The sequence below is a fragment of the Chelonia mydas genome, chromosome 4, assembly GCF_015237465.2.
Source record: "Chelonia mydas isolate rCheMyd1 chromosome 4, rCheMyd1.pri.v2, whole genome shotgun sequence".
Classification (NCBI taxonomy): Eukaryota; Metazoa; Chordata; order Testudines; family Cheloniidae; genus Chelonia; species Chelonia mydas.
Window position 1 is genome coordinate 91,690,740 of NC_057852.1, and position 17,678 is coordinate 91,708,417.

Sequence of the window (17,678 nt, forward strand, 5' to 3'; positions counted from 1 at the left end):
AGATCAGAGATTTTCAGTGGCAGTGCTCGGTTGGGGCACAAGTGCACTGTAGTCGTCTCGTAGTGCCATTGGTGCCTCATGTAGCATGCACAACCCGACCAGTTCAGTTCCTTCTCAACCATCCTCAGCTGCAGACGAAGCTCAGTGGCAGTGCTGCCTCTTCATTTTTCTCTTTATAGAAATAGTTAGATTAGCTGTAGTTTAGTAAGTCTAGTTTATTGTTCTTCCCCCCTACCCCCAACCCCCAAATTTTTTTTATAGATATATTTTTTATTTTTCCCTCTCTTTCCCATTGGGAAACTTTAATGACCATGATGCCCGGCTCACCCAGGTTTAAATGATGTGACTCTTGTTGTGAGGCAATGACAGTCTCAGACGGCCACTCATTTTGTGTTCATTATTTGGAGGAAACCCATATCCCTCAGAAATGTGCCCATTGCAGCAGTCTTAAAGTCAGGGAAAGTCAGTGTGGTCGAGATCTCTGCCTCACAGTGATTTTGATGGAAAAGTTCCTTCAGCCTCCTCCTCAGGGAGCAAAACTGACATCAGCAGATAGTTCCCTGAGCAAAACCTCTGCTAATGGGAGTGTTCAGTCTTCCAAATCGTCTAGGAAGTAAGCCACAACCTCCCCTAATAGGGACACCCAGAGAAAGAAGAGGTCCCTGGCAAGGTCGCTATCCACAGTACCGAGCTCAAGTAGAGTGAGCACCTTTGAGGCTCCGGGCACCTCCATCTCTCTCCCTCCGTGGACCTCTGCCGAGCCCCGCTACTCTGGAATGGAGTTGATATCCTCCTCCTCCCCCGCAACAACCACTCTGGTGTGGGAGTGGGCACTGAGACAGACAATGCTGCCCAGCACCAACTCAGTCATCGGCACTGACAGACAGGCTGAGAACGGCACCAACCGTCTCAACAAAAGCACCAACTGCATCTGCACCAGCAGCACCGCTGCCACAGAAACAAGCGACTATGCAGCAGTTTCTACAGCACAAGGACATAGCGTGCTGCAATCACCCTTGTGCGGTACCGAGGGATCTCTGGAACAAATAACTGAGCAGTAGTCCACTTCTCCTGCTCCCCAGCCCATCTCCAGTGATGAAGAGGAGGAAGTACATTGGAGCTGCTTCTCCTCCCAGCATTCTTCACCCATGGGGCAAAGACCACCATGTGAAGCTGTTAGGACCAAATCTCGCCAACCTCGCGAGATGCAGCAATAGTACAGGCAACCCTGGATGTGTCCTCTGATGTCCTTTCCCATGCAGTGGCCACCCCTGGGACCCATGGGTGACATATAAGGCTCACTACACTAGGCCCTCAACCCCAGCCTGAAGGGAAATTCGTTCTCCAACTTCCCCAAGCAGAGAGACGTCAGAAGCACCAGAGTACATGGTAGATGAGGAGGAGAAGGTTTGGACCATGCAGACATTTCCCCAGCCCGCAACCCATTGTCTTCCCATGACGAGGCAGTCTTACCACCACCTCCAAGCACAGTTAATGACCTGAAACAATTTCAGGAACTGAGTATCTGCCAGACAAGACATCTCCCTAGAAGAGGTGCAAGAAAACCAGTACAAGCTACTGCAAATTTTGCAGACATCCACTACATCCAAAATTGCACTACCAATAAATGATGCCATAATGGAACTGGCAGAGAATATTTGGCAGACCCCCGCAACCATACCACCTACCAGCAAAAGAGCCAACAGGAAGTACTTCGTCCCAGCTAAAAGGGTGGACTTTTTGTTCTCTCATCCATAACCCAATTCTCTAGTGGTAGAAGCTGCTAACTATCACAGCTAACAACCCCAATTCCTGTCCACTCCACAGGATGAAGAACATAAACGATTAGACCTCTTAGGCAGAAAAGTATACTCATCAGTTACACTCCGCTTGCAGATAGCCAATTATTCGGCCCTTTTAGCCAAGTACAACTACGACAATTATAGTAAATTGCAAGAATTTCTTGATGCCTTACCGGAGGAAAAACATCCTTAGTTCAATGCTATCATGAAGGAGGAACAGCTAATTGCCTGGACAGCCCTACAGGCCTCGATGGATGTAACGGACACTGCAGCGAGAACAATGGCCATGGCAGTCATAATGCATAGGGCCTTGTGGTTGCAGTCGTCCGGGATCCCCAAAGAGCTCCAACTCAAGGTAGAAGATCTCCCCTTCAACCGGGAGAAACTCTTCTCCGTAAAAACGGACAACGTTCTTCACTCTATGAGGGACTCTAGTGCCACCCTGCGCACCTTAGCCATAGACACATCTCCTAACAAAACTGTACCAAAAGGGCAGAGACACCTCTTTCCACCAGCCACAGCAATGGCAGTTTGACCAGAACAGAAATAAACAATGTTCACAAAGATGTAGGGCTACTCAAACTCAGTCCTCCTCTTCACAACCATCTACCACCAAGCCACAGTTTTGAAGTCTTGGTCGAGGGTCTGAACGATCTCCCCCACGATACAGTGCTGTAAGATACTCCTACCCAACCTTTTGGCCACCACCTGTGCCCGTTCTACCATGCCTGGGCAGCAATGAAACTGGACCTATGAGTACTGCAGATTATAATATCGGGTAATGCCATCCCCTTCCTCGCTCTTCCCACTACTCTACCTCTTTCCCCGTCCCTCTTCAGGAACCCTTCTCATGAGCACCTCTTACAACAGAAAGTGAACCATCTCATACAATTGGGTGCCGTGGATCAAATTCCAGCTCAATACAAAGGGAAGGGTTTTTACTCCCATTATTTTCTCACCAAAAAGAAAAACGGTGGATGGAGGCCCATCTTAGGTCTTTGGAAGCTCAACAAATTTGTGCGGAATCATAGATTCAAAGTGGTCACACTGGCCACAATTATTCCAGCTCTAGACAAGGGGGACTGCTTTTCAGCCCTTGACCTCCAAGATGCTTACTTTCATATTACCATACACCCAGTGCAGAGACCATTTTTAAGATCCTTGGTAGGGGTCAACCATTACCAATACAGAATACTACCTTCTGGCCTTTCCACTGCCCCTCGAGTTTTTTTACAAACCCTCACCATAGTGGCAGTCCATTTACAAAGGAGAGGAGTGATGATCTTCCCGTACCTAGATGATTGTCTACTGAAAGGCACAACTCGGGAAGAAGCAACACACATGGTGTAGAACAGCGGTCTCCAAACTTTCTGGATCATGCACCGCCAGGGCCAGCTCTAGGGAAGCATAAAAAAACAAACAAAAAAAAGGCTGCCGCCGGCATGCCACCAAAGACAGAGCGGGGAGAGCCGAGCTGCCGCTGGCATACCACCGAAGAATCAAAGGTCGGGGAGAGCTGAGCTGCTGTCGGTGTGCCAGCAGCGCTCCTTTGGCGGCGCTCCTCCTGCTGCGCACTCCCAGGGATGGTCTTGCGGACACACTGGGGTGCACGCACCCCACTTTGGAGACCACTGGTGTAGAAGACAACTATCAAGCTGTTCCAGACACTAGGGTTGCAGATAAATATACAGAAATCTACACTGAACCCAGTGCAACAACTGGAATTCACTGGGGCCTACCTCGACTCCACACAGGCCAGGGCACTGTTGCCCCATCACAGATTCTTGACAATGCTAACCTCATCTCGACAGTCACTGGCAGCCCTAAAATGTCCTCCAGAACCTGCCTACAAATATTAGGTCACATGTCAGCCATGATGTTCATGGTGAGACATGCGAGACTGCATATGCGGTGCCTACAGGGCTGGCTGAGCACTGTGTACACTCCCTGCAAACAGTCTAAACAAAAGAGTGACAATACCCTCAAAGGTCATTGCATCACTCAAGTAGTGGCTGAAACCAGAAAACACCTGCACAGGGATTTCTTTCCAACAGGATCCTCTATCACTAATAATCATGACCGACGCATCACTCATAAGCTGGGGAGCTCACTTAGACCAGTACACCATGTAAGGCTAGCGGTCACCGATGGAAACTCAGCTACACATCAATTTCCTGGAGGTCCAAGCAGTATGCAATGCACGTAGGCACTTCCTCCCAATCATATGGAACGAATCAATCCACATACTGACTGACAATATAGTATGCATGTTCGTTATCAATCGTCAAACAGGAGCTTTCTCCCATTCACTCTGCACCAGGCCCTGAAATTGTGGAACTGGTGCATTCACCACAACGTACCCATCTCAGCATCTTATCTCCTGGGGTGTCAGAATATGATGGTGGACACACTAAGCAGACACTTCTCTGAGGAACACAAGTGGGAAATACACGACAGTGTCCTCCAATTGATATTCCAAAAATGGAGCTATCCATCTGTATACCTGTTCGCATCAGTAACAAACCACAAGTGCCCACTTTTCTGCTCTAGGGTGGGACTAGCACCCAAGTCACTAGGGGATACATCACTCATGTACGCATTCCCACCGATACCTCTAATCTCATGAGTCATTCACAAGATACGGACTGACTAGGCCCATATCTTACTAATTGTTCCAATGTGGTCCAGACAGACTTGGTTCCCTTATCTGTTGCGCCTGGCAGTATGAGTGAGCAAGTTGCAGCGCTGTAAATTGCCAGTGTAGACAAGTCCTATATTAGGCCTTACCGTGCTCTCTGCAACAACACACGACTCCAAAGCCCCTACCGTCCACAGCGGGGCACTGTTCTTCAGACACCTGAAGTGGAGCATCCACAGGGACACTACTCAAAGAAGAAAAGAAAGTTACTCATCTTGTGCAGTAACGAGAGTTCTTCGAGATGTGTGTCCCTGTGGGTACTCCACGACCCACCCTCCTCCCCTCTACTTCGGAGTTCATGCCTTGAGCTCTGCGTTAGAGAAGGAACTGAACAGGTCAGGTCGTACGCACACTAAATGAGGTGCCAATGGTATTCTGAGATGACTACTGTGCACGCGCACCCCGACCAAGCACTGCCACCAAAAAGTGGACACACCGACACCTAAAGTGGAGCACCCACAGGGGGACACGTCAAAGAACCCTTGTTACTGCACAAGGTGAGTAACTTCCTCTTCTTCAACAAATAGACTCCCATGTGGGCTCAGCTTTGCCTCTATCAGCAGAAACTTAAGCCTGACCTCACTGTGTTTCTTGATTCTAGGTTTAAAGTCTGCAGATTTGACACTGAACCCTCATATGAGTCTCCCCAAGACACTTCAGGCAGCTGGAGTGTGGGTCATTCACTGGTATTGGCAGCTTGCAAAATTGGCAGGGTTTAAACCCTGGTGACTGAGGAATGCAACAGTACCAGTACCCAGGAACAGGAACTGAAGTGTTTGAAAACACTTCAAAAGAGAACTTATATCTATAACTAACCAAAAACAAACTACTGAAACAGGTACACGCTATATACAAATAAGAGGAAAAACTTTCACTAGCAAGGGCACACATTCCAACAATTGTCATGAGCAGTGAGAAAGCGGGTCAGGGGTGCCGCAGCACCATCATGCAGCAGCATGAGGCAGCAGAGGGCACATGAGCCACCCTGACCAGGTACTGCTGAGGGAAAAATCTCCGACAGCTATGCCCTGAGTGTGCCCACACCTGAAGTAGAATGGATATGTGCAACACATTTGAAGCAAAGTAGTTACAGAGCAGATTAGTAACTGTTTCTTCTTCAGCTGATGGGTCTTGTCACCTCCTGAATGAAGTCCATGTCTCGGGTACGGATGCAAAAACATCTTTGTGCTGAGACAGAGTTCAAGATCTGTCAAACCTGTGTGCTCCCTGTATTGCTAAATGGGTCGAAACTGGACTCTTACAGGCAGACTTGGAACAGCTAGAGGCATTCCATATGTCCTGTCAGTGCCAAATCCCGAGCATGTAGTGGTTTAACTTTTTGGGTATGTTAGTCTTGCAATGATCTGGCATTCCTTCAGTCGCTCATTATGTTAAAAAATGGTATTGTGTGCTCTTCAGCCATGTAGAAAAGGGGTAGTTCTTTTAATGGCTGAAGTCATAACCTACTCAGTAGAATCCTGTCCTGCAAAGATTTAACCCTTGCTTGACTTTACACGCTGGATTAAATCCTTGTCATGCTGAAGTCAATTGGAATTTTGCCATTGACTTCTGTTGGGGCCAGAATGTCACCCTGAGACTTCAAGGACATGCACAGGTCTTTGCAGGATCAGTGCCTTAGACAACTTTAAAGACACTTTAAGTAGTTTCTTTTAACCAGACAACTTCTGACATGATCCTTTTGCTTTATACCTGACTATCTTGTCTGTTAGATTAGTGAATATGAAATATTTAACCCTAATACATTTGGTTTTCAGTTTAAATTGTTTTTGAAATGGATACATAGTTAACTGTTTTTAATAAAGAGAGTTTCCATGTATGGGCTTCCTTCAGTTGATACTACCTGCACTTTCAGCATTCCAATTCTGCAATATAATTTTGTTCAACAAAAGGCTTATTCAGTTGAAATCTGTATCCTTCATTTGGATTGCGAGGACAAATTTGTTCTCAATTAAATAAGAAATATCTTCAATAATAAGGATGTCAAGTGATTAAAAAAATTAATCGTGTGATTAATCACACTTTTAAAGAATAATAGGATACCATTTATTTAAATATTTTTGATGTTTTCTGCATTTTCAAATATATTGATTTCAGTTACCACACAGAATACAGTGTACGGTGCTCACTTTATATTATTTTTTATTACGAATATTTGCACAGTAAAAAACAAAAGTAGTAGTATTTTTCAGTTCATCTAATACAAATAGTGTAGTGCAATCTCTTTATCATGAAAGTTGAACTTACAAATGTAGAATTGTGTACCAAGAAATAACTGCACACAAAAATAAAAAAATGTAAAACTTCAGAGCCTACACGTCCGCTCAGTCCTACTTCTTGTTCAGCCAATTGCTCAGACAAACAAGTTTGTTTCCATTTGCAGGAGATAATGCTCCCCACTTCTTGTTTACAGTGTCACCTGAAAGTGGCAACAGGTGTTTGCATGGCATTGTTGTAGCAGACGTCGCAAGATATTTACGTGCCAGATGTGCTAAAGGTTCATATGTCCCTTCATGCTTCAGCCACCATTCCAGAGGACATGCGTCCATGCCGATGACAGGTTCTGCTTGATAACATTCCAAAGCAGTGCGGCCTGATGCATAGTCATTTTCATCATCTGAGTCAGATGCCACTAGCTTTTTTGGTGGTTCAGTTCTGTAGTTTCTGCATCGGAGTGTTGCTCTTTTAAGGCTTCTGAAAGCATGCTCCACACCTCATCCCTCTCAGATTTTGGAGGGCACTTCAGATTCTTAAATCTTGGGTCGAGTGCTGTAGCTATCTTTAGAAATCTCACATTGGTACCATCTTCGCATTTTGTCAAATCTGCAGTGAGTGTTCTTAAAATGAATAACGTGCTTGGTCATCATCCGAGATTGCTATAACATGAAATATATGGCAGAATGCGGGTAAAACAGAACAGGAAACATACAGTTCTCCCTCACGGGAGAATTAACACTTTTTTTTTTTTTTTTTAAACGGGCATCATCAGTATGGAAGCACGTCCTCTGGAACGGTGGCCGAAGTTTGAAGGGGCATATGAATGTTTAGCATATCTGGCACATAAATACCTTGCAATGCCAGCTATAAAAGTGCCATGCAAACGCCTAGTCTCACTTTCAGGGTGACATTGTAAAAAAAGAAGTGGGCAGCATTATGTCCCATAAATGGAAACAAACTTGTTTGTCTTAGTGATTGGCTGAACAAGAAGTAGGATTGAGTGGACTTGTAGGCTCTAAAGTTTTACATTGTTTTGGTTTTTTGAGTGCAGTTATGTAACAAAAAAAATTCTACATTTGTAAGTTCCACTTTCACCATAAAGAGATTGCACTACAGTACTTGTATGAGGTGAATTGAAAAATATTTATTTTGTTTATCATTTTTACAGTGCAAATATTTGTAATAAAAATAATATGAAGGTAGCACTGTACACTTTGTATTCTGTGTTGTAAATGAAATCAATATATTTGAAAATGTAGAAAACATCAAAAATATTTAATACATTTCAATTGGAATTCTATTGTTTAACAGTGTGATTAAAAATGTGATTAATCGTGATTCGTTTTTTAATCACGATTAATTTTTTGAGTTAATTGCGTGAGTTAACTGTGATTGACAGCCCTAATAATAGTATTAATTTATTCTTGTATGAAATACTAAAACTATAAATATACTACTACAGAAACTTTTCTAGTAATATTTATGGATTTGCATTTTATGTATGTATGTATTTTTGAAAAACAGAGGTAAGCCAGAGAATTCAAACAGCACGCCCTGCTGGGAGACAGGTGATGCTGCACTATTTGCTACCGTGGATGAATAATATTGAGTTGGTAGATTTGAAACCTTTGCCAACAATACGGCATCAAGATGAAGATGAAGAGGATTCTTTAAAAGACCGAGAAATGATGGTAAACAGCAGACGCTGGCTACGAGGAGAAGGCTGGGGATCACCACAGGCTACTGCTATGGTTTTAAACAATCTGATGTATATGACAGCACAGGTAAAACCAGTCTTTTGATGTTTCTTGTTGTTTGATTCAGAGAATTGTTAAATCCAGAAGGGGAAGAGGGGAAGTGTAGGGCTACTGATACCAGTTAGTGAGCTTTTATTAGCAAGCCGATTTAGGCAGTATGAAATTCTTCATTAGCATGGTTGTCAGCTTATGCAAAAATTTTCAAAAGCCAGTTCTCCAAATTACTTGTGGGTCTGGGAGCTACCAAATAGTTTAATGAACATTCTGGGCAATTTTAGGAGAAGCACATGGCATGCTATTGAGCCTATAAAATAATAACAGGTTATTTTCAATAAGAATGTCTTAATGATCACAGGCTTAAAATTGCTGTCCCATAATTTAGATATCTAGATAGATAACTTCCTTGTGTAACTTAAAAAACAACAACCCAACAAGCCTACCTAAAAACTAGTGGTGAGAGAACCTCAAAGGGATTGCTCAGATTGTGTTTGTCTTCTCTGTTTCTTCATTCTCCCTGGATGATTTGTCTGTCATTCTGTTTCTTCCTGCCTCCAAGTAAACAATAGGTTTTCTTTATGTTCTCTCTCCATTTAGTAAATTACATCTTTCTCCCTCCCTCCTTGTCATAGAATCATAGACTTCAAGGTCTGAAGGGACCATTATGATCGTCTAATCTGATGTCCTGCACAACGCAGGCCACAGTATCTCACCCACCCACTCCTGTAATAAACCCCTAACCTATGTCTGAGTTATTGAAGTCCTCAAATCGTGGTTTAAAGACTTCAAGGTGCAGAGAATCCTCCAACAAGTGACCCGTGCCCCACGCTGATTAGGAAGGCGAAACCCCCCCCAGGTCCTCTGCCATTCTGCCCTGGAGGAAAATTCCTTCCCGATCCCAAATATAGCGATTAGCTAGACCCTGAGCGTGTGGGCAAGACTCACCAGCTAGACACCCAGGAAAGAATTCTCTGTCGTAACTCAGATCCCATCCCATCTAACATCCCATCACAGGCCATTGGGCATATCTACTGCTAATAGCTAAAGATCAATTAATAGCCAAAATTAGGCTTATCCCATCATACCATCCCCTCCATAAACTTATCAAGCTTAGTCTTGAAGCCAGATATGTCCTTTGCCCCCCCCTGCTTCCCTTGGAAGGCTGTTCCAGAACTTCACTCCTCTGATAGTTAGAAACCTTCATCTAATTTCAAGTCTAAACTTCCTGATGGCCAGTTTATATCCATTTGTTCTTGTGTCCACTTTGGTTCTGAGCTTAAATAATTTTTCTCCCTCCGTGGTATTTATCCCTCTGATATATTTATAGAGAGCAATCATATCTCCTCTCAGCCTTCTTTTAGTTAGGCTAAACAAGCCAAGCTCCTTGAGTCTCCTTTCATAAGACAGGTTTTCCAGTCCTCTGATCATCCCAGTAGCCCTTCTCTGTACCTGTTCCAGTTTGAATTCATCTTTCTTAAACATGGGAGACCAGAACTGCACACAGTATTCAAGATGAGGTCTCACCAGTGCCTTGCATAACGCTACTAACCACCTCCTTATCTCTACTGGAAATACCTCGCCTGATGCATCCCAAGGCCTCATTAGCTTTTTTCACGGCCATATCACATTGGCGGCTCATAGTCATCCTGTGATCAACCAATACTCAGAGGTCCTTCTCTTCCTCTGTTACTTCCAAGTGATGCATCCCCAGTTTATAACAAAAATTCTTGTTATTAATCCCTAAATGCATGACCTTGCACTTTTCACTATTAAATTTCATCCTATTACTATTACTCCAGTTTACAAGGTCATCCAGATCTTACTGTATGATATCCCGGTCCTTCTCTGTATTGGCAATACCTCCCAGCTTTGTATCATCCGCAAACTTTATTAGCACATTCCCACTTTTTGAGCCAAGGTCAGTAATAAAAAGATTAAATAAGATTGGTCCCAAAACCGATCCCTGAGGAACTCCACTAGTAATATCCTTCCAGCCTGACAGTTCACCTTTCATTGTGACCTGTTGTAGTCTCCCCTTTAACCAATTCCTTATCCAACTTTCAATTTTCATACAGATCTCCATCTTTTCCAATTTAGCTAATAATTCCCCATGTGGAACCATATCAAATGCCTTACTGAAATCGAGGTAAATTAGATCCACTGCGTTTCCTTTGTCTAAAATATCTGTTACCTTCTCAAAGAAGGAGTTCAGGTTGGTTTGACACAATCTACCTTTTGTAAAACCATGTTATCTTTTGTCCTAATTACCATTGACCTCAGTGTCCTTAACTACTTTCTCCTTCAGAATTTTTTCCAAGACCTTGCATACTACAGATGTCAAACTAACTGGCCTGTAGTTACCCAGATCCTATTTTTAAGAAAGGGGGGGGCGGGGAGTGAACTATGTTAGAAATTCTCCAGTCATATGGTACAACCCCTGAGTTTACAGATTCATTAAAAATTTTTGCTAATGGGCTTGCACTTCCATGTGCCCGTTCCTTTAGTATTCTTGGATGAAGATTATCTGGGCCCCCCGATTTAGTCCCATTAAGCGGTTCAAGTTTGGCTTCTACCTCGGATGTGGTAATATCTACCTCCATATCCTCATTCCCATTTGTCGTCCTACCATTTATCCCAAAGCTCCTCATTAAAGACTGAGGCAAAGTATTTGTTTATATATTGGCCCATGCCTAGATTATCCTTAACCTTTTATCTCCTTAGACACGGAAGTTCTGAGAGTGATGTGGAAGGGTGGGATATGAGAGAGATGGTAGTGGTGTGGGCTAATCTTGTTGCTGGTAGCTGACTGAAGGCTGTCCGCTTCCCTTGTCTCATTTATTTTCTGTATCACAGCAGAGAAAAAGGGAGGGTAAGAGTGCCTGCTCCTCTGCCCAGTGGCTCCTAGTGGTGAAAGGCTGGCTTTTTAAATTAAAAAATTCAGGTAGTAAGTGGTTTCTAGGACGTTGTGTAGGACTGTCAGTAGCTGGGCTGCATTAGTAAAATCTCAGCAGTGGCAGCTAAATCTGCATAGCTGACAAGTATGCATTCCAAACTACAGTAAAAGCTTATCCAGCATGTTGGGGGAATGAGGGGTGCTGGTTAGTCTCAAATTCCAGTTAACTAAGAGTTATACTTACCAATTGAATACCAATTTTCAAAGAATTAGAATACAATAAAATGAATAAAGTTTACAGGTACTCACCAATCCAGTAGTACTGCATTGCAGAGTGGTTGGTTTCGTGAAGCACTTAAGTGTATACAGGTAAAGTTTTCTATACAGTAGGTTATCTTATGACACTACATATCACTATGGGCAGTGCATGGCGTACACCAAGATCACTAAAAATACTCTTAACAGTAAAACTATACTGAACATAATTTAATCTTTCTTTGATTCAAAAGGCACTTCAGGCTCTTGCACTGCCTCAGGGTCATCATTATCAAAGTCAGTTATCATTGTAGATGTAGAAGGTGTAGGAGATTGGGCTGAATCTGTAATGACCCTATGACACACCCTGGAAGCTGCTTTTTTGAATAAATCCATGGTATCTGCTTGTTTACTTGTCTTCTGCCTCTTTTGCATAAAAGTAGAGTGTAGAATGTGCAATTGCATAACCTCCTGGAAAGTATACCAGTCCTGGTTACTAGATTAAAGATTTGTATTGGGAGATATTAGAAATGCCGGATGATAGAGCTTTCTGGTTGATAAAGTGCTGGATAACACAGCTTTTACTATAAATTGTTAGTCTTTGCTCACTGTAGTGACCCTGAGATAATTACTTGTATTTGGGGAATATATTAAAGAGGATGAGCATTCATAAAAGCTTCAGTGTATAGAAATGGATAAAACATAGCAGCTGCTCATAAGGTTTAGGTTTCCTTTTTCTCAAGCCTCTTAAACTTCTTCAATAGAAAATCCTTGCTTGAAGTTATTTATATTATTGAACTTTACAAAAGGGATATCTTAATTTTGTTTTCTAGTATGGTGATGAAGTGGCATGGTCAGAGATAGAGAATGTCTGGACTACTCTAGCAGACAGCTGGCCAAAGAATCTGAAAATAATTTTGCACTTCTTGATCAGCATTTGTGGAGTGAATAGCGAACCCAGCCTCTTGCCTTATGTAAGTACTTGATGCTACAGTCTTCCCTCACATCCTTATTTCTTTAAAATTGTATTTTATGCGTTTAGCAACTCCTTATCGAAGACCACTAAATAGATGAATAGTAACATAAAGGGTCATGATATCTCATTCTAATACAGCATGAGGCCAATGCCATCCCATTGTGTCACAATGTAACAACTCAATGCTGTGACCAGTTCAAATTCAATGTCTCCTACTTTGCAGTCTCTGATGGTAACAAGTATTTTCTATTTCAAATTATCTTCCAAAATGCAAATATTCTCTCAGTGAGAAGACTCCCCTTTTTGGCATGGTTGTATTTTTAGAAATGAATTCCTCTATTCAGAAATGCATGATGATTTTTAATATTATGTTTCACTCCCTCTTTCTTCTCATATCTTGTTACCGTATTCTTTCTTCTTGCACCACCATATAGTACTGTATCTTTAAAAGAAAACTCTATTTTGACTAGGGATTAAAAAGATAAATATTTTTCATGACTGATAAATTAATAAATGAATGATGGAATACTGCAAGGGCTACCTACAGACCTGTAGAATTGTGGAAACCTTCCAAGGGTGGAGGGGCATAGGAATTATTTGTGGGTAGAAACAAGGGGTTACAGGGTGAGCAGGCCAGTTTTACCAATGGGTTCTGAGAGAAGAGCAGCACTGTTCGGAATTTTGTGGAGTAATTAATAACAAGGAACATGGTGCCAATAATTCCTTCCAACTTTTAATGAGGGAATTCCAGCTCAACCACCTCACATCACAACCCAGTATAATCTCATATACATGTTGAACCAAAGCGATGACAAAATAACCCCCTATGGTACTCTGCATTAGAGAGCCCACAGAGCAACTGTTTGCCACTAACCTCTGAGTTCACACAGAAAAATCATAATGGAGACACTGAGGAGTGACTCCATCCAGCTTCCAGGATCTCTAGATGCCCCAAGATAAATTCAAGATCAATGTTATTTAGGGTTGCCGACTTTCTAATAGCAGAAAACCGAACACTCCTACCCCACCCCTTCTCTGAGGCCCTGTTCCTGACTCACTCCATCCCCCCTCCCTCCGTCGCTCACTCTCCCGCACCCTCACTCACTCATTTTCACAGGGCTTGGGCAGGGGGTTGGGATGCAGGAAGGGGTGAGGGCGAGGGCTCCGGCTGGGGGTGCGGACTCTGGGGTGGGGCCGGAATGAGGGGTTTTGGTTGGATGAGGGGGCTCTGGGCTGGGGCTGAGAGATTTGGAATGCAGGAATGGGCTCGGGGCTGGGGCAGGGGGTTGGGGTGCAGGAGATGATACGGGGTGCGGGCTCCGGGATGGAATTTGGTGCCTGAGGGGGCTCAGGGTTGGGGTAGGGTGCTGCGGGCTGCAGGAGGGAATTTGGATGTGGGAGGGGGCTGAGGGCTAGGGCAGGGAGTTGGGGTGTGGGAGGGTGTGAGGGATGCAGGCTCTGGGCTCAGGCAGCTCCAGGGAAGCGGCTGGCATCTTCCTCCAGCTCCCAGGTGGGGCAGGGTGGAAGGGCTCTGTACGCTGCTCTGGTCCATAGGCGCCACCCCCGCAGCTCCCATTGGCCATGGTTCCAGGCCAATCGGAGCTGTGGAGCTGGTGCTTGGGGCGGGGGCAGTGTCCAGAGCCCCTGTGGCTGTCCCTACGCTTAGGAGCCGGAGGGACATGCTGGCCACTTCCCGGGAGCTGCATGGAGCCAGATAGGAAGCCTGCCTACTCCGCGCTAACCGGACTTTTAATGGCCTGGGCAGCAGTGCTGACTGAAACCACCAGGGTCCCTTTTCATTTCAGTTGAAAACCAGACACCTGGCATCTCTTGTTTTATCAGAGGCTGCTGAGTAGTAAAAGAACGAGCAGTCATTTTATTCCTAACCAGGATAACCATTGACAATCTTCTGTTTCTCAGCATTGAGTTCGAAGTACTTTTTTTCTTCCTTTATTTCTTAAAGAATATAACTTACTGAAATAAGACCTCATATAGATCCCACATTGACTTAATATGCAGTTAATAGTAAAATATTTCTTTTAATTAGTTGTTTAAGATCTTGTTAAAACATACGAGGGACTCCATCGTCTTGAGATTTAAACATATGCCATGTTGCAATATTAGCACTTGAACAAGAAAAGTGGTACAAATAATATAAGTAAAATAAAGTTCATACTGTATCAGCATTAAAAGGACTCTGTATAGGGCAAAAGTGTAGGTTTATTGTAACGTGATTTTACAAAACCTAATTGAAATGTGTTTCATTGTTTTTTAAAAGGTATTTCAATGAAATCATTATTTTTTTAAATGTGTGATGGCAGCGTACACAACAAACATGCAGCTATAGTAATGTATGAGAATCAGAAAGTGAAACTGGATAAAAACAAAAGTGAAACTTTATAAGTTTGCATTTTCGTTGTCCAACTTAAATTAAATACAAAAAGTAAACAATCACAATAAATGGTGAATATCAAAGTCTGTAAAATTTTTAAATATTTGCATTTTAATAATAATCTAACGGGTTTTTTATAACAACGCTAAGGAATTTTTTTATCTTCATGATATCTCAGTAAGGAATACTATCTTTGTTTATATTTCTGATGTTTACTCCTAGTGACAGATACTTAAGACATTATGATTTCTCTTAGAACTAGAATAGATTACATAAATCTTCACATGCAATAAATAGTAAATGGTATGTATCTAAAGGCAAAGGATTGTGATGTACAGTTCACCTTCTGTTTTTCCTCATCTTTAAAAAACAAATTCAATCTCTTATTTATATTTCTGTTTTTAATGGCAGGTGAAGAAGGTTATTGTTTACTTGGGCAGAGATAAAACAATGCAACTATTGGAAGAACTGGTGAGTGAACTACAGCTTACAGATCCAGTCAGCTCTGGAGTCACTCACATGGATAATCCACCATATTACCGCATCACTTCTAGTTACAAAATTCCTTCTGTCACTTCAGGTGAGAATTCGTTTGACTAGGCTATTACTGTGTTTCAGTTGTTATTTTCTATTGTTATGAGTTAATTGGAAAATCTAAATGCAGTGTAGGCACAATAGATTTAATATAAACAAATAAAACTTAAAAAAAAATTTTTTTTTTTTAAAAATAACCAGACTTATTGATACCATTAAATGTCAGATTGCGTGAACCTATGTGTATGTTAAGCCTTGTCTGCACTCAAAACTTGCACTGGTTTAACTAAAGTGAGTTTTTAACTGATGGGAATTCTTAAATCTACTTACACAGGTTTATACTGATGTAGTGTAAATTTGTAGCTTACTGACAAAAGCAAAATCTATATATGCCTGTGTAAACTTATTTAAGAGTTTCAAGATGGGAATTTGTACTGACATGCATCCGACGAAATGGGTATTTACCCACGAAAGCTTATGCTCCAATACGTCTGTAAGGTGCCACAGGACTCTTTGCCATTAAAAACAATGTTCATTAAACTGGTGCAAATTTTGTGTGTAGACAAAGGCCTTGGTTTCTACAAATTAAAAAACCAAGCAAACCTGAAGACTTAAAAGGACACTGTATTTTCTATGTGCCCCAGTCCTGCAGCTTGCTGAGCACTCAAGCTCTGATCCAGCAGAACACCTAAGCATCTTAATTTTAAACAAATAAATAGTCTCAATGACTTCACGTACTCTAAGTTAAGAACCTTGTAGGACTGAGCCCATGGATAGGGTTGCCAGGCATCAGGTTTTCAACTGGTGGCTCCAGTCAACACAGCTTACTGGGCCTCTAAAAGTCTGGTTGGTCACAATGACCTGCTCCATATAGCTCCCAGAAGTGGCTGGCATGTCCCTCTGGATCCTAGGCGCAGCAGCAGCCAGGAAGGCTCCACGTGTTGCCCCTGTCCGCAGCGTAGGTGCTATCCCAAGCACCGTCTCTGCAGCTCCCATTGGCCAGGAACTGTGGCCAGTGGAAGGTGTGGGGGCGGCGCTTGCAGACGGGGCAGTGTGGAGAGCCCCCTGGCCACCCCTCTGGCTAGGAGCCAGAGAGACATGCCAGCTCCTTCCGGGAGATGCCTGAGGTAAGCGCTGCCCGGAGCCCACACCCCTTCCCCCAACCCTGAGCCCCCTCCCACACACACACTCCCTCCCAGAGCCCACACCCCGCATACCCTCTCGCACTCCAAACCCCTCGGCCCCAGCCTGGAACCCCCTCCTGTACCCCAAGTCCCTCATCCCTGGCCCCACCCCAGAGCCCTCACCCCTTCCCACATCCCAACCCCCTGCCCCAGCCCAGAGCCCCCTCCCACACTTCGAACTCCTCAGCCCCAGCCCCCTCCTGTACCTCAAACCCCTCATCCCCGACCCCCCCTAGAGCCCGCACCCACAGCTGGAGCCCTCGCTCCCTGCCACACCCCAACTTCCTGCCCTAACTCAGTGAAAATGAGTGAGTAAGTGAAGGGGGGGTGGAGAGCAAGCGATGGATGGAGTGAGTGGGAGTGGGGCCTCGGAGAAGGGGCAGGACAAGGATGTTGGGTTTTCTGCGGTCAGAAAGTTGGTAACCCTAGCCGTGGATCTGTGGCAGATTCCCCTGGCTCTGGAACTGTGGAAGACAACCATAAGGCTTCTTTCTGAAAATCCCCTTGCCAGCTCTATTGCATGGCATAGGCTTAAGTTTCTAGGCAGTTTCTAGACATCACTGTGGCTAGTTGGCAGCCAGGGGGTCTGCTATAACACAAGCAGGCCCCAACACATTATGCCTGGGGCCTGTCCAGGCCCTGAAATGCCCAGGCCAGCCACCTTTGGTTCCCTCCCTTTGGGCTGCAAGTTCTGTGCTGTGCCTCTTTGAGTTGCAGCACAGAATCTACCCTTGTCTTCATGTCCATCTATAAAGCATCCCACTTACATTAGCATTAAACAATAATAAACTATAAGCATTTGTGTAGCAAACTGTAAAAATGTGACGTGCAGGGGGAAGAAACACACTACAAAAATCCGAAGTGCTGATATACTTCATTTTAGGTGGAGTGGCAGAAGCACTTATATTAAAGTTGCCTAACACTTTCCGCCCACTATTTTATATATTGCTCGCAA

General features: G+C 43.6%; 1 protein-coding gene across 16 annotated transcripts in view; it reads left to right on the forward strand.

Moving 5' to 3' along the window:
* Positions 1 to 17,678, forward strand: part of FRYL (FRY like transcription coactivator) — a 387,869-nt gene that overhangs the window by 250,982 nt on the left and 119,209 nt on the right. For all 16 annotated transcript variants that reach the window (XM_037897819.2, XM_037897820.2, XM_037897812.2 and 13 more), the window contains 3 exons: positions 8,260 to 8,519; positions 12,471 to 12,611; positions 15,417 to 15,585. In XM_037897819.2, the coding sequence (XP_037753747.1) occupies positions 8,260 to 8,519; positions 12,471 to 12,611; positions 15,417 to 15,585 (570 nt within the window). The remainder of the gene's footprint in view (positions 1 to 8,259; positions 8,520 to 12,470; positions 12,612 to 15,416; positions 15,586 to 17,678) is intronic.